This window comes from Nesoenas mayeri (genome assembly GCF_963082525.1).
Source record: "Nesoenas mayeri genome assembly, chromosome: 27".
Taxonomy (NCBI): Eukaryota; Metazoa; Chordata; class Aves; order Columbiformes; family Columbidae; genus Nesoenas; species Nesoenas mayeri.
In genome coordinates, this window is record NC_137555.1 from 4307489 (window position 1) to 4331581 (window position 24093).

General features: G+C 59.2%; 3 protein-coding genes across 6 annotated transcripts; 1 reads left to right on the top strand and 2 right to left on the bottom strand.

Annotated features, from left to right (window-relative positions):
* Positions 1-4413: 4413 nt before the first annotated feature.
* On the bottom strand, positions 4414-5547 carry ADRA2B (adrenoceptor alpha 2B; the record flags this gene model as incomplete). The annotated part of the gene is made up of 1 exon (XM_080360282.1): positions 4414-5547. The coding sequence occupies one exon, from the start codon at positions 5545-5547 to the stop codon at positions 4414-4416; it is 1134 nt and encodes a 377-aa protein (XP_080216408.1).
* A 1253-nt stretch (positions 5548-6800) lies between these two features.
* Positions 6801-15093, bottom strand: ELMOD3 (ELMO domain containing 3). 4 transcript variants are annotated; one of them, XM_080360354.1, is made up of 10 exons: positions 15009-15093; positions 13090-13147; positions 12761-12823; positions 12408-12524; positions 12161-12284; positions 10764-10886; positions 9982-10112; positions 9454-9530; positions 9244-9371; positions 6801-7748 (listed from the first exon to the last, which is right to left on the bottom strand). In XM_080360354.1, exons 1-10 carry the CDS (start codon positions 15029-15031, stop codon positions 7585-7587), a joined length of 1008 nt encoding a protein of 335 aa, XP_080216480.1. In that variant the 5' UTR covers positions 15032-15093; the 3' UTR covers positions 6801-7584. The 4 variants fall into 4 exon arrangements, 3 of the variants coding, with proteins under 3 accessions (XP_080216480.1, XP_080216479.1, XP_080216481.1); XM_080360353.1 differs by lacking the exon at positions 15009-15093 and adding an exon at positions 14165-14437 and having other exon boundaries at positions 12433-12524; XR_013923396.1 differs by lacking the exon at positions 15009-15093 and adding an exon at positions 14165-14437 and having other exon boundaries at positions 7662-7748; positions 9057-9371; positions 12433-12524.
* Positions 15094-15546: 453 nt separating this feature from the next.
* Positions 15547-23395, top strand: RETSAT (retinol saturase; the record flags this gene model as incomplete). The annotated part of the gene is made up of 11 exons (XM_080360283.1): positions 15547-15718; positions 16571-16753; positions 17294-17535; positions 18536-18737; positions 19125-19322; positions 19406-19525; positions 20450-20588; positions 20763-20872; positions 21147-21313; positions 21589-21748; positions 22302-23395. The coding sequence occupies 11 exons, from the start codon at positions 15547-15549 to the stop codon at positions 22445-22447; spliced, it is 1839 nt and encodes a 612-aa protein (XP_080216409.1). The 3' UTR covers positions 22448-23395.
* Positions 23396-24093: the final 698 nt, after the last annotated feature.

Sequence of the window (24093 nt, forward strand, 5' to 3'; positions counted from 1 at the left end):
CCCCCATCAACACCATCCCACCACCCCTTGTCCCCAGCCCTGTCACCCCCATGGACACCAGCCCCAGGTCCCTGTCACCCCTGGGGACACCCCAGCCCCATCCCACGTCCCTGTCACCCCCATGAACATCACTCCCCCCAACCCATGTCCCCATCACCCTTGGGGACACCTGTCCCAGCCCCACCACAGCTTCCCCACCCCTTCCCATGTCCCCATCACCCTTGGGGACACCAAACCCACCCCAAGTCCCCACCACCCCCACGGCCATCACCCCTTCCCCTGCTCCCCATCCCTGTCACCCCCAGGGTCACATTGTCACCCCAAAAACCTCCAGGAAGCAGCAATGAACCGAGGGGGGAGCCCCAAAGAGCTGAATCTGCCTGAAAACACCCCCAAAAAGGTGACATTTTTCACCTCCCCGGGGGCTGGCACAGCAAATGGGGCTTTAAGTGCAGCTGAGAGCGTTTATCCCTTAATCGTCCTCTGGCTGGGAAATAATGAGGGAAAATAATTAAAAGAGACAAGAAAAAAATAGTAAAAAGAAGAAAAAGGGAAAGGAAAAATATAAGAAAAAAATGCAAGAAAAAAGGGGGAAAAATATGAGAAAAAAAGGGGGAAAAAAGACAAGAATAAAGGATAAAAGACAAGGAAAATGGGGAAAACAGACAAGGAAAAGGGGGAGAAACAGACAAGGAAAAAGGGGGAAAAAATACAAGAATAAAGGATAAAAGACAAGGAAAAGGGGGAAACAGACAAGGAAAAGGGGGAGAAACAGACAAGGAAAAAGGGGGGAAAAAGACAAGGAAAAAGGGGGGAAACAGACAAGGAAAAAGGGGGGAAAAAGACAAGGAAAAAGGGGGGAAATACAAGAATAAAGGATAAAAGACAAGGAAAAGGGGGGGAAATAGACAAGGAAAAAGGGGGAGAAACAGACAAGGAAAAAGGGGAGAAACAGACATGGAAAATGGGAGAAAACATGAAAGAAAAAAGGGAAAGAAAGAAAATACAAGGAAAAAAAAAAAGAAAGAAAAAGAAATAAAGAAAAAGAAAATAAAGAAAAGAAAACCATAAAGAAAACAAAAGCAGAACCGTGTTTACTTGGTGGGAAAGCGGAGGCGGGGGGTGGGGGGGGGGTGTTGCGATACCTGAGGGATTTGGGGGTTTTGGGGGGTGAGAAATGGGGGTCAGTGGCATTTTGGCCAAATATATTCCAAAACCATCCCCATTTGCGCTTTTTCTCGCGTTTTTCCCCACTTTATCTCCATTTCAGGGTCTTTTCCTCACTTTTCTCTTGCTTCCCGTGGAGCCCCAAAAACACCGTCACTCCTTCAATGATCCCCCAAAGGGGCCGATTTCATGAACGCCCCATTTTTAGGCTTATTTTCCCATATTTAAAGCGCCACCCTTCGCCCCCCCGGTGGCCATGGTGACCGTATCTCCCTTCCTGCCGCTTATCGCGCTGCCATTAAACCCCCAAACCAAACAAAACGCTTTCCCTGCCATTCCCAGCTCCTTGTTTTTACATATTTGAGTGGGGGAACACGCATTTTTATGCTTTTAACCCCCCCGCCGGGGAAGAAATAATCTCCCGCCTTGGCGCTTGGCCTTCATCCCCTCGGCCAAAGTGGCCAAATTTTGTCAAAACTCTAAAAATACAACAAATCCTCGCGGGGGGGACCATCCCGGGTGACGGCGCCGAGGGGGTTTGGCGCATGTGTGGTGTTGTTATGGCGTTTAATCTCGTAATTAACGGGTGTTAATGAGAAGGTCTGAAGGCTGAGGCCTGGCGGGAACTCCCAAGGGCGCTTTCCCGCACCAGTTTGTGGTGGCGCCTTCATACTGGGCCCAGTTTGGGCCTTTGGCTCCAAACCGGAGCAGCACCCGGGTGGGGGGATGTTGGTAATTAATATTTCAGCTTAATTAGTCTCCCCGTGCTGCTGCTTCTCCAGCACTAACGAGGGGCTGGCAATTAATGCAGCGGCGATAACGCCAGGCCCGGCGGGTCGGCGGCACCGCAGTGTCACCGGGGGTCACCGAGGGGAAGTGACCCCCCCGCTGTCACGTTTTTGACTCGTTTTAACCTATTTTGACATATTTCCTGGCAAAAAACCCATAAATCTCACCCTGCACAAATTTCTGCGGCAATTTTTGCGCAGCGGAGCTGAATATATGGGGAGGGGAATGAAGGAATCGCCATGGCAACGGGTTTTGGGGGAGTTAGGGGGGAATTATTGGGGGACGGGGGGTGTCGGGGGGTGTCGGGTCCCACTGGGGACAGGTTGGTCCTGTGGGGCCGTGCCCAGCCCCACAGAAGTGTATCCAGCCCCATAGAACCATGCCCAGCCCCACAGAACCATGTCCAGCCCTATGAGACCATGTTCAGCCCCCCAGGACTGTGCCCAGCCCCATAGAATCATATTCAGACCCACAGAACTACGCTCAGCCCCACAGAACAGTATCCAGCCCCACAAGAACATGCCCAACCCCATAGAATCATATGCAGCCCCATAGGACCATGTTCAGCCCCATAGGACCATGACCAGACCCATAGAACTGTATCCAGACCCATAGAACCGTGTCCAGACCCACAGGACCATGCCGAGCCCCACAGAACCATACTCAGCCCCACAGGCCTATGCTCGGCCCCACAGGATGATGCTCAGCCCCATAGAACAATGCCCAGCCCCATAAAACTGTATTCAGGCCCATAGAACCATGCCCGGCCTCACAGGATCATATTCAGACCCATAGGACCATGCCCAGCCCCACAGGCCCAAGCTCAGACCCATAGAACTGTATCCAGCCCCATAGGACCATACTCAGCCCCACAGGCCCATGCTCAGTCCCATAGAACTGTATCCAGCCCCACAGGGCCGTGCTCAGACCCTCATCCCCATGTCCAGCCCCATAGAACCATGTCCAGCCCCACAGGATGATGCTCAGCCCCACAAAACAATGCCCAGCCCCATAACACTGTACCCAGGCCCATAGAACCATGTCCAGCCCCACAGAACCATTCTGAGCCCCCCAGCCCCATGCCCAACCCCACAAGATCATTCCAAAACCCCCAGCCCCACGTCTCCCCCCTGCAGTGGGTCACACAGCAGCTGTGGGGCAGCGGCAGCTGCAGGGGGATGTGGGGCAGAGGCCAGAGTGGGTCCAGCCCCCCGGGGCCTTGCTGGCGGGGGGCCAGGGGCTCGGCGTGCGCAGCCCCACGGCCGCGGCCGCGTTCACACGACCTCTCCCACCCCGGTGTCCTCCCAGCGCGCCGGGACGGGCCAGCGGCCGCGGGACGGACAGACAGACACGAGGGGGACAGAGCAGCTGGGCTGGGAACCACTGTCCCAAAATTCGGGGGGTTTGGGGTAGCGGGGGGTGAAGCCTCACAGGGGGGGTGGGAGGTGGGGCTGACTCTGCCACTGCGGGTGTGATGTCCCTGGGCATGTCCCCTGGCCATGAGGACGCTGTGGGGTGGTAGCGCAGGGTGGCGTGTGGTGTACTGGTGGGGTCACCATATGCTGGTGTGGGTCACTTGGTACTGGTGGGGGTCACTGTTTACTGGTGTGGGTCACTGTGTGCTGGTGGGGGTCATTGTATGTCGGTGTGGGTTATTGCACACTGGTGTGGGTTATTGTACACTGGTGTGGGTTATTGCACACTGGTGTGTGTTATTGCACACTGGTGTGGGTTATTGCACACTGGTGTGGGTCACCACGTACTGGTGTGGGTTACTGGCTGCTGGTGAGGGTCACCATGTGCCATCATGAGTCACGGTGCACCAGTGTGGGTCACAACCCCCCAGTGTGAGTCACGACATGCCGGTGTGGGTCACCATACCTGGTGTGGGTCACCCTGGTGTGGGGCACAACACCCCAATATGTGCCACAACCCACAAATCCCCCACCATGGTGCTCCCACCCCCAGGCTCTGTCCACATCCCCTGTCAGGTTCAATGTCCCCTGGGCTGACAGCTGCTGAGATTTATTCTTTGGGGTCATTTGGGGCTTTTTTCCCTAATTACCATTATTTATTCCTTTCCCGGCGCTGCCATAAATAACCGTCCCCTCCCAGACACCGTGTTCCCGCACGGTCCCCGGCCACCCGTCCCGGCCGCGGCTCCCGTCCCCAACGGTCCCCGGGGACACAAATACCCCCCCGCACCCCCCTCCTTAACAAAAAGCGACGTTTCTTTTCCTATTACAAAATATCTTTTATTGTTAAAAGGCCGGGGGTCACCGGGGTGTCCCCACGCCGTGGGACCATGCGGCGCTGCGTGTCCCCGTGGGAAATCTGGCACGAGCAGGCGGGGTGGGGAAAACAACCTGTTGTCCCTTTTGCGGGTGGGACTTCAAACCCCCCGAACCCACGGGATGAGGAGGAGGAGGAGGAGGAGGACGGGGGCGCTGGAGCCCCTCACCATGGCGTCGGGGCGCGGCGGCGGCAGAGCAGGCGGCGGAACGCCCGGCGGAAGTCCTGGTTGAACGCGGTGTAGATGACGGGGTTGAGGGAGCTGTTGCAGTAGCCGATCCAGAAGAAGAACTGGAAGACGCCGTCGGGGACCTTGCAGTGCTGGGGACAGAGCGCGCCCAGGCTGTAGAGGAAGAAGAAGGGGAACCAGCAGAGGACGAAGACGCCGATGACCACGGCCAGGACGAAGGTGAAGCGCTTCTCGCGGTTCAGCTGCGTTTTCCGCCGCCACGCGCTCAACGCCGGCGCCCGCCGCGCCAGCACCACCCGCCCCGTCCCGGTGGCCAAAGTGTCCCTGGGGCGTCCCCCGGGCGGCGCGGCCGTGGGGCCGGGGGTCACCGGGGGCTCCTCGGGGCTCAGCAGCGACGTCCTGTCTGCCGGCGGGCGGGTGGCCGGGGGCTCGGCGCCGGGCGCGGGGGTGACGTTCGGCGCCCCCGAGCGCGGCGGTTTGGCAGCTCGGCAGCGCGAGCGGCGCTTGGCGATCAGGTAGATGCGCAGGTAGACGAGGATCATGATGAGACACGGGGCGAAGAAGGAGCCGATGCTGGAGGAGAGCACGTACCAGGCCTCCTCGTTCAGCTTGCACTGCGGCCGCCCCCCCGGCGCCGCCGCCTTCTCGCCCCCCTTGTAGACCAGCGGCGGGAGGGAGATGAGCGCGGCGATGGTCCAGACGGCCACGATGCCACACTTGACGCGGCGCGGCGTGCGCTGGGCGCCGTACGGCACGGCGCGGCTCACGGCCCAGTACCGGTCCAGGCTGATGGCGCAGAGGTGCACGATGGACGAGGTGCAGAACAGCACGTCCAGCGCCAGGTAGATCTCGCACCACGTCTGCTCGAAGTACCAGTAGCCCAGGAGCTCGTTGGCCAGCGAGAAGGGGATGATGAGCGTGGCCACCAGGATGTCGGCGGCCGCCAGCGACACCAGGAACAGGTTCTGCGGCGCCCGCAGCGCGCGGCTGCTCAGCACGGCCAGGATCACCAGCGCGTTGCCCGCGATGGTGAACAGCACCAGGAAGGTGATGGTGGCGGCGATGGCGGCCGTGGCCGCGGCCGAGTACCCGCTCGCCGCGCCCCCCATGGTGCCACTGTCCCCATGGGGCTCAGGGCTGGCCCGGGGGGGACGGGGTTGGGGGGCGCTGGGGGACGGCGGGGGCACTTGTCATGTTGCCTGCGGGGATGGCTGCCCTGCCTGTGCCCCTGCCTGTGTGTCCCTGTCTGTGTGTCCCTGTCTGTGTGTCCCTGTTTGTGTGCCCCTGTCTGTGTGTCCCTGTCTGTATGTCCCTGTCTGTGTATCCCCGTTTGTGTGACCCCTGCCTGTGTCCCTGCCTGCGTGTCCCCACCTGTGCCCCTATCCTGCCCACACCCTTGTCCTGCCTGTTCCCTGCCTGCCGGTCCCCACTGGTGCCCGCACCTCTGCCTGTACCTCTGCCTGTACCTCTGCCTGAACCTCTGCCTGTACCTCTGCCTGAACCTCTGCCCGCACCTCTGCCTGTACCTCTGCCTGTACCTCTGCCTGAACCTCTGCCTATACCTGTGCCTGTACCTCTGCCTGTAGCTCTGCCTGTAGCTCTGCCTGTGCCTCTGCCCGCACCTCTGCCTGTAGCTCTGCCTGTGCCTCTGCCCGCACCTCTGCCCGCACCTCTGCCCGCCCCCTCCCCTGCCCGCCCCCCTTATTCTGCCCGCCCGTACCTGCGCTGCCCGTCCCCGCCCGTCCCCGTTCCCGTCCCGGTCCCAGTCCCGGTCCCGCCGGTCCCGTCGCTCTCGGTCTCTGCGCCGCCGGCGCCGCCTCCGCCGGGTTTTAAGTGGCACGGGAGGGGCTGAACCACCGCTCCGGGGCGGGACCGGGGGGGGACACCAACGAGGCCGTTGGCGGGGCCGGGATCCGCTCCGGGGTCCCCCCCTGGTACCCGTGTCCCTCCCGGGTATGTGTGTCCCTTCCCCAGTACCCGCATCCCGCCGGTACCCAAATTCCCCCTCCATACCCACATCCCCCCCCGGTACCCACATTGCCACCCCCGGGCACCCGTGTCCCTTCCCCGGTACCCGTGTAACCCCGGGTACCAACACCACCCCCGGCACCTGCATCCCTCCCCTGGTACCCACATCCCTCCCGGGCATCCATGTCCCTTCTCCGGTACCTGTATCCCCCCATCCAGTTTGTGGGTCCCCCCAGCACCCCCATCCTCCCCCTCCCCGGGGACCCCAGGCCTCGCTCTCCACCCCCCAAAAACACCCCAAGGGGGCTTTGTTCCCCACTCCTTCCATCATTTACACGATAATTCAGGATTAAAAGAGAAAAAACCCACATCACCAGGACCCTTTTTACCCATTTATTCGGTGTTTTCAGCTGGGGGCGGTGTCACCGTTTCGGGGGGGGTCACGGCCCCCAGCAGCCGCTCGGTGACACATCGTTCTGTTGTCCCCCAGCTCCTCGTGTTCAAACGCACCAAATCATGGCTTTTTTGCCTTTTTTCCTCTCTTTTTGAGGCCTGAAGGTGCTTTTGGAGCGTTTCTAAGCACCCGCTGGTTGTCACGTCGGGGCCGGAGCCGCTGTCACCGCTGTCACTCGTCCCCACGTGGCACCCGGGGCTGGAACTGGTTTCACAAAGGGGGAAACTGAGGCAGGGAGGGGCAGAACCCACCCCCCCCGCTCCCTGCAGGGATCAGCAGCGAATCCAAGTCCAAAAGTCACCGTTGTGGCAAGAAAAGCCACTTTTCCCCCCTCTTTTTAACAACCTGGAGGTGGTGACGCTCACAGTGACACCCGGGGGGGGACGAGCAGCCCCCCTGCCCAGCCATGGGACAAATTAAAGGTGTTGCCCCCCCGCGTGCTGCCGGAGTCGCGATTCCATTCAGGAGCCACCATTGGGCTCTGTATTCGGGCTGAGGACAGACAGACGCGCGGAGTCCGGACAGACGGACGCACCAGCCTCAAACCCCGTTTTCCGCATTCGCTCCCGCGGACTCGCAGGGAAGGACTGCATCACCGTTTGGGGGGTTCTGAGCCAAACAAATGGACTTGTGGTGGTGTCCCCAGCTCCCAAACCCGTCCCCGCTCTGCACCGGCCGCCTCTGCGGGGGGTGACGGTGGCTTCTGAGCGCCCCCCGATGTGTCTCAAACCAGCCGGGCGTCTCCTTCCAGCTCGATGTGCGGATCGCAGATGCCCGTGAAGTTGATTTCCTCGGCCTCGGAGGGTGAGGAGCGAGGCCGAAGGCTCACGTAGGTCTGCAGGGCCCTCAGCAGCTGCTTCGGTTTCCTTTTGGTGGATAATTCCAGCTCTGGGGAGGAAAGAGCAGCGATGAGGGGGGACGGCGAGACCCGGACAGTGTCGAGGGTAAAACACGCTTGTGGTGCGAGGTTTGGATCTGGGTTTTATTTCTGGGTCGCGGCAAAGCGCCGAAGTCGCCATCGTGGAAATCTCTGTGTGAAACCCACTGGATGAGCTCAGCACCACCACAGCGCCCCAAAAAACACCCCGGGGGAAAACTGCAGCCGTGGCGACATCGGGATGTAATAACCCCGCTGGTTAATTAACGATAAACACACCACCTACAGCTCTGCTACAAACCCTAGTGCAGTGCCCTAGGAGTCAGAACTGGGGCCTGTGTTATTCAATATATTCATAAATTATTTGGACGAGGGAACAGAGTGACTGTCAGCAAGTTTGCTGATGACACCAAGCTGGGAGCAGTGGTGACACTGGAGGCTGTGCTGCCATCAGAGACCTGGACAGGCTGAGAGCTGGGCAGGGAAACATTTAATGAAATAGAACAAGGGCAAGTGTAGAGTCTTGAATCTGGGCAGGAACAACCCCAGGTTCCAGTGTAAGTTGGGGAATGACCTATTAGAGAGCAGCGTAGGGGAAAGGGACCTGGGGGTCCTGGGGACAGCAGGGTGACCATGAGCCAGCACTGGGCCCTTGTGGCCAGGAAGCCAATGGGACCTGGGGTGGGTTAGAAGGGGGTGGTCAGTAGGTCAGAGAGGTTCTCCTGCCCCTCTGCTCTGCCCTGGGGAGACCACACCTGGAATCTTGTGTCCAGCTGTGGCCCCTCAGTTCCAGCAGGACAGGGAACTGCTGCAGAGAGTCCAGCGCAGGGCAACAAAGATGCTGAAGGGAGTGGAGCATCTCCCGTGTGAGGAAAGGCTGAGGGAGCTGGGGCTCTGGAGCTGGACAAGAGGACACTGAGGGGGGACTCATTCATGAGGATCAATATGGAAAGGGGGAGTGTCAGGAGGATGGAGCCAGGCTCTCCTCGGTGACAACCAATGGTAGGACAAGGGGTAATGGGTTCAAACTGGAACACAGGAGGTTCCACTTAAATTTGAGAAGAAACTTGTTGGGGTGAGGGTGTCAGAGCCTGGCCCAGGCTGCCCAGGGGGTTGTGGAGTCTCCTTCTGTGCAGACATTCCAACCCGCCTGGACACCTTCCTGTGTAACCTCATCTGGGTGTTCCTGCTCCATGGGGGGATTGCACTGGATGAGCTTTCCAGGGCCCTTCAACCCCTGACATTCCGGGATTCTGTGGTTCTGTGTAACCCTACACAACCCACCCGGGGAGTGAGAAATGTCCCCATTCGTCACCCACCACAACACAGGACGTTCCCAGCGCCACGTGCTCATCTTTGAGACACAAAATTGAGGTAAAAACCACCCCACGGGCATTAAGAGTTGAAGAACTCAGCGTGACGGTGAAACGAGGAACATTTGGGGGTTGTTGGGGCGTCACCCTCTTGGGGATGGGGACAAAGGCGACGAGGACGGGGAGATGTCACCTCGGAGGAGGGGAGCGGAGTCGGCGATGGTTTTGTGCTGCTGCTTCCATACGCGGTAGAGCTGCAGGAAGGCGGCGGCGTAGAGGTCGTTGATGACGGCGATCACCTCCTGCCGCCGGTTGCACACCCTGGAAACCGCGGAAAACAGCTCAGCCGCTGTCTGGAGACCCCAAAACCGGCCGAATTTCGCCCGGAATGAGCGGATCTCACCTGGAGAGCCGGTCCTCCTGCAGGGCCTGCACCACCATGCGGGTGATGTTGATGGACATCAGGCAAAACGGGAAGTTCTGCAAGAAAAGGAGCGTCAGAGCAACCGGGACGGATCAAAACCTCCGACTGTTTTCTGCCGCCCAAACGCGTGGGACGATGACGGCAGAATAGCAATACAACTGATCCAGGCTGCTGCGGGGCAAGCCCAGCTTAAATCCAGGCTTAAACCCAACTATAGCTGAGATTAAAACGCTAAATTTTAGGAAACAAGCTCCACTCGCTTGCATTTTCACATCACGCTTCACCCGCTTCTCCAGAACTTTTAACCCATGTAAATTCAGCTCCAAGCTGAGAACCTGCAAATGAATCTCTAATCTGCACCAAGATGTGAGAAAAAGTCCAATTCCCGGAATAAATCCAAGACTTGGAGCCTTTGGGCAAAATAAAATCAAGCCTTAGTTCTGAAGAGGAGGTTTTTGCGCTTCTTTTTCCCCAAAACGGCGTCGATCCCGCGCGGGGAGGACCTGCCTGAGTTTCGTGTTGCGATAGTTTGAAAATGTCGTGAGCCAGAGGCAGCGTCTGCGTGTCCAGGACGAAAAACAGCATCTGCATCAGGCCCAGCATCCCCGTCCCGCGCAGGTCGGTGCCGGGATCCGCGCCTGGGGGGGCAGGAGCAGCCGCTGTCACCCCCCGTGTCCCCAAGGGCGGAGGAATCGCGGGTGGAGGGGAAAAAGAGGGGAGGAATTGGCTTTGGTGGGGACAAATGGACACGTCACCGAGCGCTCCCCACATTTCTCCAGAATTGGGAATTCTGAGCTCTCCCCACCGCGGGGTGTGCGAATTGATGTTTAAAACCAGTTCTATGTGTTAGGACAGAGGAGCAGGAGCTGATCGCATCCCGGAGCCGGGGGGGGCGGTTAGGCCTCATTTAAACCCGGTTTATTTACCTCGCCGGCCAAGCGGCTGAAAACACGGCGCGTGACGGTGTTAATCGTTAATCGCGTTGTTTTTCTCAACAGAGCGTCTCATTAATAAACCCCGGAGACAGCTCATTAGGCGCAGAGAGCGCTCGCTAATGAGGGGTCTTAATGGAACAAGCGCCAGAAGAGGAAACGGCCTCAGCGGAGGTTGAGGTTGGAAATATGGGGTAATTTCTTCCCCCAAAGGGCTGTGGGGCATTGGAACAGGCTGCCCAGGGCAGTGCTGGAGTCACCATCCCTGCAGGGGTTTAAAATACCCATAGATGAGGTTCTTAGGACATGGGGTGGTGGGTTTTGGGTGGGTTTGATGGTTTTAGGGTGTTTTCTGACCCTGGAAGCCCAGCTCCTCCCAGTGGGGGCCGTAGCGGGGGCAGCTCAGCCGGGAGCGCGTCAGCTGCGTGTAAATGGTCTGGAGGATGCGCATGTGAACCCACTCGCTGTCATCCAGGGCACCTGAAGGGGAGAAAACAGCCCCCAGAGGGTGAATAACAGCGCTTGGTGCCTAAAAAACACCCCTTGGAACCTAAAAAACACCCCTCGGAACCTAAAACACACCCCTCGGAACCTAAAACCCAGCCCTTGGTATCTAACAAACGTCCCCTCGGCACCGCAAAGCAGCACTTGGCACCTAGAAAATGCATCTTGGCATCTAAATGCCAGCGCTTGGAGCACAAAAAACAGCCCTCGACATCTAAAATATGGCACTTGGCTCCTAAGAATCTGCCTTGGCAGGTAAAATGCAGCGCTCGGTACCTAAAAAACAGCCTTTGGCACCTAAAAAGCTGGTTCTCGGTACCTAAAAAGCATCATTTGGCATCTGAAAAACACCCCTCGGCACCTAAAAAGGTGCCCTGGTATCTTAAAGATGTTTCATGGCACCAAAAAATGCCACTTGGCACCTAAAAAATGCCCTTTGACATCTAAAAAACACCTCTTGGAACCTAAAAACCAGCCCTTTGGCACCCAAAAAATGGTCCTTGGTGCCTAAAAAACATCCCTTGGCATCTAGAAAAGTGGCCCTTGGCATCTAAAATCAACCCTTGGCACATAAAAACATCTCTTGGCATCTAAAAAACACCCGTGGTATCTCAAAAACATCCCTCAACATCTAAAAAACAGCCCTTGGCACCTAAAAATTATCATTTTGCATCTGAAAAACAGCCCTTGATATCTAAAAACACCCCTTGGAAACACAAATCCAGCTCTTTGGCACCCAAAAAATGGTCCTTGGTGCCTAAAAAACACCCCTTGATATCTAAAAGCACCCCTTGGAACCCAAAATCCAGCCCTTTCACACCCCAAAACTGGTCCTTGGTGCCTAAAAAACAGCCCTTGATATCTAAAAACACCCCTTGGAACCCAAAATCCAGCCCTTTCACACCCAAAAATGAGTCCCTGGTGCCTAAAAAACATCCCTTATACCTAAAAACACACCTTGGAACCCAAAATATATCTAAAAGCACCCTTTGGAAACACAAATCCAGCCCTTTGACAGCCAAAAATTGATCCTTGGTGCCTAAAAAACACCCCTTGACATCTAAAAACACCCCTTGGAACCCAAAATCCAGCCCTTTGGAACCCAAAAATTCATCCTTGGTGCCTAAAAAACAGCCCTTGGAATGTAATAAACCCCCCGTTGGTATAAAACCCCACCCCCTGGTGCCATATCCCGTGGCGCCCGCACCCCCCGGGACACGTGGGGGTCCCCATGTCCCCATGTCACTCACAGTTGGCCATGGCCAGCACCAGCTCCCGCTCCTCCCGCAGCCGCCGCCGCAGCCGGGGGGGCCCGGTGAGGCAGCGCAGCAGCGCGGCCAGGCCACGCGCCCCCCCCGGCACCCGCGCCTGCCGCTGCGGGGACAAACACACCAAAAAACACCCAAAATACCATTTGGGACAGTCCTGGGAGGGGGGTGGGAGGAAACGGGGGGAGCGCGGGGGGTGTTTTGGGCGGCGCTGCCCCCTCCTACTTACAAAAAGGGCCCCCCCGGGGCCGTACCCTGCACTGGGAGAGGTCGGCGCTCTGGAAGAACTGCAGCGCTTCTTGGAAGGAGATTGGCGGGGGGGCAGCGGCCAACGGCCCCCCCAGCCCTGCGGGGAGGGAGAGGATGGTGTTAAACCCCCTCCGGTGTCACCTGTGCCCCCCCGCAGTGTCACAGGTGCCCCCACGTTGCAGCTTCTCGGTGTCCAAACGAGCTCCCGCCCAACGCCAAAGCGGCCGGTGCGGTGGGGGGGGGTCGCTCCCACTGTCATACGGCAACAGGGTGACTGTGGGTCTCCCATCCCCCCAAAAAATGCCCCCCAACCCGCTGACCCCCAAGTCGTACCCGCCTGGGTCTGTTCCAGCGCCTCCCATTGCTCCTGCGCTCGCTGCAGCTCCTCACTGGGCTCTGCTGGGACAGAACTGAGGTCAGAGCCGGGGGGGGGGGAGTGTTCCCTCCCCCCAGGGCAGAATTTACCCTTTTTTGGGGAAAACTTCCCCCCCAGAGTCCCCTGCGAGGTGAATTTGGGACAAAACGAGGTGAAGGTTTCATCGATATGGAGCTGGATTTGCCCATCGGCCCCGTGCTGGGACCATCAGGGTCAATTTGGGCCCCCCAGGGTTTTCCCCCCCCAAAAAAACCCCCGCGGGACTGGGGCCAAAGGAATTGCTCACCCGCTGGGTCCCCCTGAACGAGCACCTGCAGGAGCCGGTTCTGCCCCACGGCTGAGACCTGAGCGGGGACAGACAGACAGAATGGTCACCCCACAGACAGACGGACAGGACTGCCATCCCAGGGACAGACGGACAGAACTGTCACCCCACAGACAGAACTGTCACCCCATGGACAGAACTGTCACCCCATGGACAGACAGACAGAACTGTCATCCCAGGGACAGAACTGTCACCCTACAGACAGGCGGACAGAACTGTCATCCCAGGGACAGGCAGACAGGACTGTCACCCCACAGACAGACCTGCCACCCACAGGGACAGACGGACAGAACTGTCATCCCAGGGACAGATGGACAGGACTGTCACCCACAGGGACAGACAGACAGAACTGTCATCCCATGGACAGATAGACAGAACTGTCACCCCCATGGACAGACAGACAGGACTGTCACCCCCAGGGGCAGATGGACAGGACTGTCACCCACAGGGACAGACAGACAGAACTGTCATCCCATGGACAGATAGACAGAACTGTCACCCCCATGGACAGACAGACAGAACTGTCACCCACAGGGACAGATGGACAGAACTGTCACCCCCAGGGGCAGATGGACAGAACTGTCACCCACAGGGACAGATGGACAGAACTGTCACCCCCAGGGGCAGATGGACAGAACTGTCACCCATGGGGACAGATGGACAGAACTGTCATCCCAGGGACAGATGGACAGGACTGTCACCCACAGGGACAGATGGACAGAACTGTCACCCGTGGGGACAGACAGACAGAACTGTCACCCGTGGGGACAGATGGACAGAACTGTCACCCCCAGGGGCAGACAGACAGAACCCGTGGGGACAGCCCCCAAACCGCGGGGTGCCCCCGAACCCCTGAGCTGGTCCCTCAGCCCCTTCCCCCCCCCCCAGACCCGTTCCGGTGGCGTCACCGGCCCCGGTACCGCGAGGAGCGGGTTCGTTATCCCGAAAGACCCTTTTATAGCGCCAGAAATGGAGAAATAAAGTGACACCGTGCGGGGTGTGGGACACGGGGACACGGGGACACGGGGACACGCACCGGGAGCGCCGCGCCGGGCGGGCGGGGCCGCTGCTGCTGCTCAGGCCGCTCCGCGCCCGCGGCGGCGCCGCTCATGGCCTGCGGGGAGAGCGCGGCGGAGCCTCAGGCGGCGGAACCGGGGGAGCCGGGGGGACCCGGGGGGCTCCGGCCCCGCTGTTCCCGGCCCATTCCCGGTCCCGACCGGGCCGCTCCGCGCTCTGCCCCGCCGACCGCTGACCCCGCGGCCGCCGGAAGCGGCGCCCCCCGGCCCGTCCTTCCGCCGCGCTCCCCGGCGCGCAGTGCGCAGGCGCGGCCGCGCTGCATGCTGGGAGTTGTAGCCCGCGCCGCGGGCCCCGGCACACGGGAGTACAGCTCCCGGCAGGCACCGCGCTGGGGGACGACGGCGGCGCGGGAGGGTCAAACGGCGGGGAACGCGGCCGCTCGCTTAGGCCGGGCAGGGCTGCTGGGCGGGCCAGGTGGCGGTTCCAGCGTCCAGCGCTCGGGACCAGCTCCCAGTGCCGCCAGCAGCTCCCAGTGCCCAGCGCCAGCTCCGAGAGCCCAGTGTCCCGTGCCCGATATCAGCTCCCAGTGCTCAGTGCCACCTCCCAGTGTCAGACATCAGCTCCCAGTACTGACCCCCAGCTCCCAGTGCCACCTCCCAGTGTCAGACATCAGCTCCCAGTACTGACCCCCAGCTCCCAGTGCCACCTCCCAGTGTCGTGTCTCCGTCCCCAGTGCCATTCCCCAGTACTCAGTGTCGCCTCCCAGTGCCCGCTGCCAGTTCCCAGTGCCCAGTGTCAACCCCCTGGTGCTCAGTGCCACCTCCCAGTGCCATTTTCCAGTGCCCATTGCCACCTCCCAGTACCTAGTGCCAGCTCCCAGTGCCATTTCTCAGTACTCAGTGTCGCCTCCCTCTGCCCAGTGCCACCTCCCAGTACTCTGTACAGCTCTCAGTGCCATTTTCCAGTGCCCAGTGCCACCTCCCAGTACTCAGCACCAGCTCCCAGTGCCAGATAAGAGTTCCCAGCACTCAGTGCCATTTCTCAGTACTCAGTGTCACCTCCCTGTCCCCAGTGCCACCTCCCAGTACTCAGCAGCAGCTCGCAGAGCCAGATAACAGTTCCCGGTGCTCAGTGCCAACTCCCAGCGCCACCTCCTCGTGCCCAGTATCAGCTCGCGGCGCTCGGCACCACCTCCAGTGTGCAGTGCCCGCTCCCGGTATCGGGTACCAGCTGCCGGTGCCCGCTCTGGGCCGCCAGCGCCCGGCCCCGCCTCCCGCCCGGCCCCGCCCCCCGCCCGGCCCCGCCCCCCGCCCGGCCCCGCCCCCCGCCCGGCCCCGCCCCCCGCCCGGCCCCGCCCCCGCGGTGCCGTGTCCGGCGCGGCCGCTCGGCGGGCAGATCGCGATGCTGGGCCCGGGCGCGCTGCTGTTCCTGGCGCTGCTGCTGCTGCTGCTGTTCCTGCTGCGGCTGCTCTGGGGCACCGGCAGCGGCCCCAGCCCCTTCACCGCCGATGCCCGGCGCCCCCCGGCCCCCATCGTCACCGACAAGGCGGTGAGAAGGACCGTGGTGAAGACAGGTACGGGACCCCGGGAACGGGACCCCGGATCCCGGAGCTCTGCCGGGCAGCACTGACCCCGGGGCAGCACTGACTGATGGGGGGGCAGCACTGACCCCGGGGCAGCACTGACTGATGGGGGGGCAGCACCCACCGGGGGGCAGAACTGACTGATGGGGGAGCAGCACCCACCGGGGGGACATCACTGACCTGGGGGTGTCACTGACTGGGTGTGGGGGACATCACCTACTAGGGCTGCGTCACCCACCGGGGGGGCATCACTCACCCGGGGGGGCAGCACCTATTGGGGCTGCGTCACCCACTGGGGGGCAGCACCACCGGGAGCTCATCACTAACTGGGGTGGGGGGCAGCACCCACTGTGGGGAATCACTCACTGGGGGGGGTGCATCACCCACCAGGGCAGTGTCGCCCCCCCAGGGTGGCATCACCCCTCAGCACAGTGGCATCACCCCCCAAGGTGGCATCAGCTCCCCAGGGTGACATCCCCCCCAGGGTGACATCTCCTTCACCAGCACATCATGAGCCTCTGGGGCTCTATGTCCCCCACAGAGTGACATCCCCCCCCTGCCGTGGCACCACCCCCCAGGGTGGCATCACCCCCCCAGTGCAGTGTCACCCCATGGGGCAGCATGTCCCCCCTAGAGTGACATCCCCCCCCAGGGTGGCATCACCTCCCAGGGTGCCATCTCCTCCACCAGCACATCATCAGCCCCTGGGGCTCTATGACCCCCCCAGGGTGCCATCACCCCCCGAGTGCCATCACCCCTAAGCAGGATCTTGGGGGTCCCACTCGGGGGGTACCACATCCCACCGCTGACTCTCCCACTCCCCTGTTTCCACCCCCCCCGCAGTTTTCTCGGCAGATAAAGTCCCCGAGGGTCTCGATGCCATCGTGGTGGGCAGCGGCATCGGGGGGCTGGCGGCCGCCGCGCTGCTGGCCAAGGCGGGCCGGCGCGTGCTGGTGCTGGAGCAGCACGGGAAGCTGGGGGGCTGCTGCCACACCTTCACCGAGAAGGGCTACGAGTTCGACACCGGTAACGGCCAACAACTCGCTGCAGGGGTTGGGGGGCTCAGCCGCCGGGCGGGGGGGGAATCGCGCCCCAAACCCAGCGTGGGTGTCCCCGGCCCGCGCCCTGGGTTGTGTTATACAAGCGCTTTTTCTGCACGGGTGATGTTATATCACACACACGCCCCAAATCCGAGGTGCTGTCACACCCCTATAGAATCACCTATAGAACCCCCCCAGTACAGGGGGTGTAACCCAGCGCACATCTCCCTTGGCAAATTCCTTCTGGCCACACAAAGTCCAGTTTTGTGCGCCACTTGAGCTGGGGATTAATTATTTACGACGATATAAAACAGGAAATATATTAATGGGTAAGAAAACCCCTAAAAGCCGCTCAATAAGCCCCAAGCGAGCGCTCGTTTCCCCCTTGACCTAGAGTGGGAGACGTGTGTGTCCCGGCTCTTCCCTTTCCCCCCCCGGGGTGAGGTGAAGAAACAAGAGGCAGGTCCTGAGCACCCCGGGGTGTAAGATAACACAAAATAAACCGCAGCACAAACGCGTTTCTCAGGTATCCACTACGTGGGGCGGATGCACGAGGGCTCCCTGACGCGGTTCATGCTGGACCAGCTCACCGAGGGGCAGCTGGAGTGGGCCCGGCTGCCCCACGTCTACGACGCCATCGTGCTGGGGGAGCCCGGCAGCGCCAAGACCTACCGCATCTACTCGGGAAAGAGGGAGTTCTACCAGGGTCTGAAGGAGCAGTTTCCCGGGGAGGAGGCGGCCATCGATGAGTTCCAGCGGCTGGTGCAGGTGAGGGGGGTGCGGGGAGGGGATGGGAGGGGGTTTTGGCTCTGTGGGGTTGTGTGGGGAGGAGAAATTCCCCCCTACACACCCCCCCCGGCGCTGGGTAACTGCAGAGAATGACGGTGTGGCGCAGCCTGGCCACAAAAGTGCTGAGAGACACCCAAAATCTCCCTTTTCTGCCTCAAAACCCCCCACCTGCAGTTTTAACCCCCTCCCCGCGAGAGTCGTGGTCCCTGGGATTGTGCTCTCGCTGCTCCCTGTGAGTGATGGGAACTGTCAGCAAGCCCTGCTCAATTAGCGTTAATTAATTTATGCCTTGGAACCGCCGCACAGTGCCAGCTCTCAGTGCCAGATACCAGCTCCCAGTGCTCTGTACCTGCTCCCAGTGCCACCATCAGCTCCCAGTGCCAGATACCAGCTCCCAGTGCCACCGTCAGCTCCCAGTGCCCACCATCAGCTCCCAGTGCCACCATCAGCAACCAGTGCTCTGCACCTGCTCCCAGTGCCACCATCAGCAACCAGCACCCACCATCAGCTCCCAGTGCCACCATCAGCTCCCAGTGCCCACCATCAGCTCCCAGTGCCCACCATCAGCTCCCAGTGCCCAGTATGAGCTCCCAGTGCTCGGTACCAGCTCCCAGTGTCAGTTCCCAGCACCCTGTACCAGCTCCCATTGCCAGTTTCCAGCGCCGAACACCAGCTCCCAGTACTCAGTACCAGTTCCCAGTGTCAGATACCAGCTCCCAGTACTCCGTGCCAGCTCCCAGTGCCAGCTGCCAGTACACACTGGCACAGGTGCCTCCGCCGCAGGGGGTGTATTTTGGGGTGAACAGTCGCTCCCCTTGCCCGCAACCCCCCGAGATGCAGCACTTCAGAGATGCTGTCGCCTCTCCGCTGTAAATTTAAGGCGAAAAAGCCACTTTGGAGCATTTTTTGAGCCCACACCAGGGTCATCCACCTTCCTCCTGGGGGTGGCCGCTCGGTGGCAACCTCGTCCCCTCCGCAGAGCGCCAGCCGCGGGGCCACGGTGCTGAACGTGCTGAAGGCGCTGCCGCGCACGCTGGCCGGGTTGCTGTGCCGCTCGGGGCTGCTGCCGCGATTCGTCCCCTTTTGCCACCTGGCCACGCGCAGCCTCCGCGACGTGGTGGACGGACTGACCACCAACCCCGAGCTCCGAGCCGTCCTCTGCTACATCTTCCCCACCTACGGTAGGTCACCCGGGGACGTGACGTTAAAACTCCTTAGGGATGAGAATGGAATCCGTTTGGGGTTGGAATAGCCCCTCAGGGTCATGGGGTCCAACCGTTTGGCCAACGCTGGTCACGTCAACCAGGCCACGTCAGCCATTGACCCAACGTGCGTCCCTAAGAACCTCATCTCATGCCACCAGCCACCATGTCTGTCACTGTCCCTGCTCCTCCATGTGCTGATCACCCGTTGTTCCTCACCAGCATGGTTGGACTTGATGACCCTGAGAGTCTCTTCCAACTGGAATGATTCTATGATTCTGTGATTCCCTGCCCTAAAAACTTCGGTATAAGCCACAAAACCACAATTTGCCACAAATCCACCTTATTCTGCCCCTTTTCTTCCAGGCACTCTGCCCTCCAAGACGTCCTTCTCCATGCACAGCATCCTGGTCAACCACTTTCTCCAAGGCGCCTGGTACCCCAAAGGGGGGAGCGGGGAAATCGCCTTCCACACCATCAACGTCATCCGCAAAACCGGTGGGAACGTCCTGGGCCGGGCGCCGGTGCAGAAGATCCTCCTGGACTCGCAGGGCAGGGCTTGCGGTGAGCGCCGGCGCGGGATGGGGCATCCACATCTCCTCCCGACCGCCGCGTTGCTTTTATAACCCCCCGCCTTTCCATTCCAGGTGTGAGCGTCAAGAAAGGCCAAGATTTGGTGAATATCTATGCCCCCGTTATCATTTCGGACGCCGGGATCTTCAATACCTACGAACGGCTCCTGCCGGCGGAGGCGCGGGCTCTACCCGGTAAAACGCGGCAGCGTTGGGTTTCGTTGGGGTTACGCCACGTCAAAAAAGCGACTTCTTTATAATTATTTGCTAGAAATCAGCAAAAAACAGTGGCTTTTTTCACGACATTCCAAAGGCCACACGTTTCTTCACAGGGTTTTCAATCAAAATGAAATTAGTTTGCTGAAACTGGCTATAAAATGAGCAAATCGCTGTGTGATTTCCCTAAACACCCCAGCGGAGTGCCCCAAAAATGGTGGAAGGTGGTGAAATGTCCACTTAAAGTTGTGTTTGGTGGTGCCATGAAAGCTCCTTCCTGCTTTGGAAGGGGAACGGTTGGGTGGAAGGGGACATGGTTGGGTGGAAAGGGACACGGTTCGCTTGGGAAGGAGCACAGTTGGATTTAAGGGGATGTGATTGGGTGGAAGGGGACATGGTTGAGTGGAAGGGGACATGGTTGGGTGGAAAGAGACATGTTTGGGTGGAAGGGGACATGGTTGGGTGGAAGGGGACATGGTTGGGTGGAAGGGGACATGGTTGGGTGGAAGGGGACATGGTTGGGTAGAAGGGGACATGGTTGGGTAGAAGGGGACATGGTTGGGTAGGAAGGGACATAGCTGAGAAGAGCTTTCTGGGCAATGATATAGTCTTGGTCTACAATAATTCAACGTTTGCAGTGCATTCGAACCCAATAAAGTAATTAAATACAGCAAAATCTCAAGCCACATGTCCCCTAAAGCCCCTCCAGGCAATCATGGTGCTGCCGCTATCCTTGCAGTTTGCAGGAGTTGCCGTCCCAACCCTTGAGCACACACACTGTGCATTTCGAGATAAATCCGTTCTACAAGCCAACGTAGATATGAATGGGGCTTCTTCTAGGAGAAACCGTGTCCCTGTAGCTGAGGACCTCAAAAAATACTGATTTTCCCCTTCATCTTGCAGGGATCCAGTCTCAGCTTCGCTTGGTGACACACGGTGAAGGGGGTTTCAGCGTCTTCGTGGGTCTTAACGGTTCGAAGGAGGAGCTGGGGCTGGAGGCCACCAACTACTACCTGTACCTAGGAAACGACCTGGATGAAATGTAGGCTTGGCTTCAACTTAGCCGTGCTTCGTTAAGCGTAGGGAGATGAATTCCTGGGCGGTGACTCAGAAAATGCTCTGGGCAGGTCCTGGCCGGGTGGGCATTGAGCTGTGGCAATGATTCAGGGGAAGGTTTTCACCAAATCCCACCTCAAACCCTTGCATCTCTCTGCAGAATGAATCGCTACCTGAGCGCTTCCAGAGAAGAAGCCGCCAAGCTCATCCCTTTCATTTTCATCACCTGCCCATCAGCCAAGGACCCCACCTGGGACACGAGGCACCCAGGTAAAGGCTGAAACTCAACCACATGCGCTTGGGAGCGGCTTCAGAACTCTTGGGTTTTGGTTCTTTTGCTGGCTGCAAATGAGGAGCTTCTCCTCAAAGCCACTGAGGAGGTTGCTCGTGGGAAGTGGCCTCCAAGACAACTGGATGAAGGACATGGGACCACAAAGACCTGGGGCCACACGGGGGTTTGCATGGGGAGGTTTGGGTTTGTGGCAGCAAAACGGCGCCATGCGGATGGACAGAGGGACAACCGCCCAACCTTGTCCCGCTGCAGGTAAATCCACCATTTCCATCTTGACCTTCGCCAAATACAAGTGGTTCGAGGAGTGGAAGGACGAGCAGGTGAACAAGCGGGGAGATGATTACGAGGACCTGAAGAAGGCCTTTGTGGACGTCATCATGCAGGCCGTCTTCAAGCTCTACCCTCGCATCGAGGACAGGGTGAGGAAACCCGGGGTTCACGGGGCCTGCAGCTCCTCTCTTGGGCCTCGTCTACCCAGCCCCGTCCCATCACCGCTGCCTCCTGACCACACGTGGTGCAAGGGGGTTCCGATGGTTCTCCAGGACCATCCTGGCACTAAACTTGGCCAGAGCCACCAAGCAAAGGTCTTCAAGCAAACCTGGCCCAGCCTGTACCCCAGGAACACAGCGTTCTGGAGCATGAGACACCCCACCCCATCATGCCTGACCATGTTGTCCCCTTGTCACCCCCCCAGATCGAGTACATCTCCGGAGGGACACCCCTCACCAACCAGCACTACATTGCCAGCGCCAAGGGGGAGTTCTATGGAATGGACCACAACATCGCCCGCCTGCAGGCTGAGACCATCTCCACCCTGAGGCCACAGACAGATGTCCCCAACCTCTACCTGACAGGTACCACCATCCAGACACCATGTTCTCGCATGAGGACACCTCTGGGGCAGCAGGAGATGGGGGAGAAAACCTTCAGTCAGACCCAAGGGTTGTCACAGGAGCAGCTGGGAGGTGGATGGTGGTTGGGTATGGTCAGTGGTGGCTGGGGACAGTGAACAGTGGTTGGAGCTGGTCAGTGGTGGTTGGGGTGGTGAACAGTGGTTGGGGATGGTCAGCGGTGATCGGGCATGATCAGTGGTGGTTGGGGATGGTCAGTGGTAGTTGAGGATGGTCAGTGGTGGTTGGGGATGGTCAGTGGTGGTTGAGGATGGTCAGTGGTGGTTGGAGATGGTCAGTGGTGGTTGGGGGTGGTCAATGGTGGTTGGAGATGGTCAACAGTGGTTGGGGCTGGTCAGTGGTGGTTGGGGCTGGTGAACAGTGTTTGGGGCTGGTCAGCGGTGGCTGGGGATGGTGACATCCAGCAGCACTGAGTGTCAGTTGGGGACACAGACCGTGGGCTGCTCACTGGTCCCCACCACGGCTGTGGCCATCGCCGCCTCCCACTGTCTTCCAGGGCAAGACATGAGCGTGGCCGGCTTCATGGGCGCCATGCACGGGGCCTTCATGTGCGCCAGCGCCGTCCTCAAGCGCAACATCTACATCGATCTGATGTGGCTGAAAAGGCGCACGGATGCCGCCAAGTCTTCGAAGAAGGACTAACACCTGGCGTCCCACCGGCCAGGACCTTCCGCTCCCCCCAGGTCATCCCCAATGCCTTATTTTCCGCTCTCAATGACCCGTAGCATGTCCTGCTCTAACACAAAGCCAAGACAACAGCCCAGGAAGACGCTGTTCCCCTTCCCAGCTCGCTTGCCTTGGACCTTACCCACCTAGAGCTCTTTCCACTGCCATGTCCACTGCTGACCCCTGGACACCCTTTAGAGGGCAAACCCCTTCTCCTGGCGTAGGGATGAGGGGATCCAAGAGCTGCTGTGGGCAGGAGAGAAGTCAAAACAACCCCAAAACCACCAGAAGGCAAAACCCAACAGCTTCCAGCAGCAACACCCGTGGTCGCTTGATCCCCACCAGTGTCCGAGGGCCACATGAACCATCAGAAGAACATCAACCTCCACCTGCATCCCCCAGACCTGCTGGGCTGAGGGGGCTGAGCCTCCCAGGGGTGGTTTCCCCCTCTCAGATGGTGACTTTGGGCTTGTAAAGCTTTGTTGGGCTCATGAAACTCCACGTGGGACTTGGCAGCCCCAGGGGTTGTGGCACCTCCCTGAGACGAAACCATGCACGGGCCTGTCCAGGCAGGTTTGGTAAAGCCCTGCTGGGCGGGAACCAGCTGCGTTTAATCGAGGGGCAATAATCCCCAAATCACCCCAATCTCAGCCCCATCGCTGTATTTTAACAAAGGTGCCCATGGCCACAGTCCCTCAGGAAGGATCTGGCTCAACGGGCGGTGGAGTAAGTGGATCTCTACACCAAGATCAGGGATTTAAGCCAGGTTTAAAGCTATTTAGAAGCAGCTTAAGGTGGTTGCTAGCTGTGTGGTGCTCTCTAAGTCATGCCTTGTAGAGAGAGCAGCAGGATCAGGGTGCCCTGTGATGCTGATGATATTTTGGTGCTGCTTTATCCCCCCAACACCCAGCGATGTGTGATGGTGCAAGCACTCCCTCCTTTAGTGATTAAAAACATCCAACCTTTCTGTCTGCGGGGATAAGCTCGTGAAAATCATCAAAGCCTTCTCCAAGGTGGGGGAATCGTGTGAAACCAGGAGTCAATAAAATCAGAAGAATCATTTGTGGTTTGGACCGTGTGATGTGGGGTCGGGGGATGAGGAGGTTGATTTTTGACACACTAGGTTGGCACAAAGGGAAGGGAAGGGAAGGGAAGGGAAGGGAAGGGAAGGGAAGGGAAGGGAAGGGAAGGGAAGGGAAGGGAAAATAGTGCCATAAAGCAGAGAATCACAGAATCACTTTGGTTGGAAAAGCCCCTCGAGCTCATCAAGTCCACCCATAACCCACCCCCGGCACTGCCCCATGTCCTGAGAACCTCGTGTCCGTCTGTCCAGCCCTCCAGGGCTGGTGACTCCAGCACTGCCCTGGGCAGCCTGTTCCAATGCCCCACAGCCCTTTGGGGAAGAAATTGTTCCCACATCCAACCTCAACCTCCCCTGGCGCATTTTTTCCCACCTCTCACTCTGGGCTCCCCCCTGACACCCCGAATCGACGCTCCAGGCCTTGTTTTGGCTGTGGCACAGGGAGGACTTTGTGAGCACCACCTCCAGCCTCAGGCTAAAGTGGTTTGTGTTGGGCTGCTACTCAAAAGGCAGTTAAGCTGATCCGGATTATTCTATATTT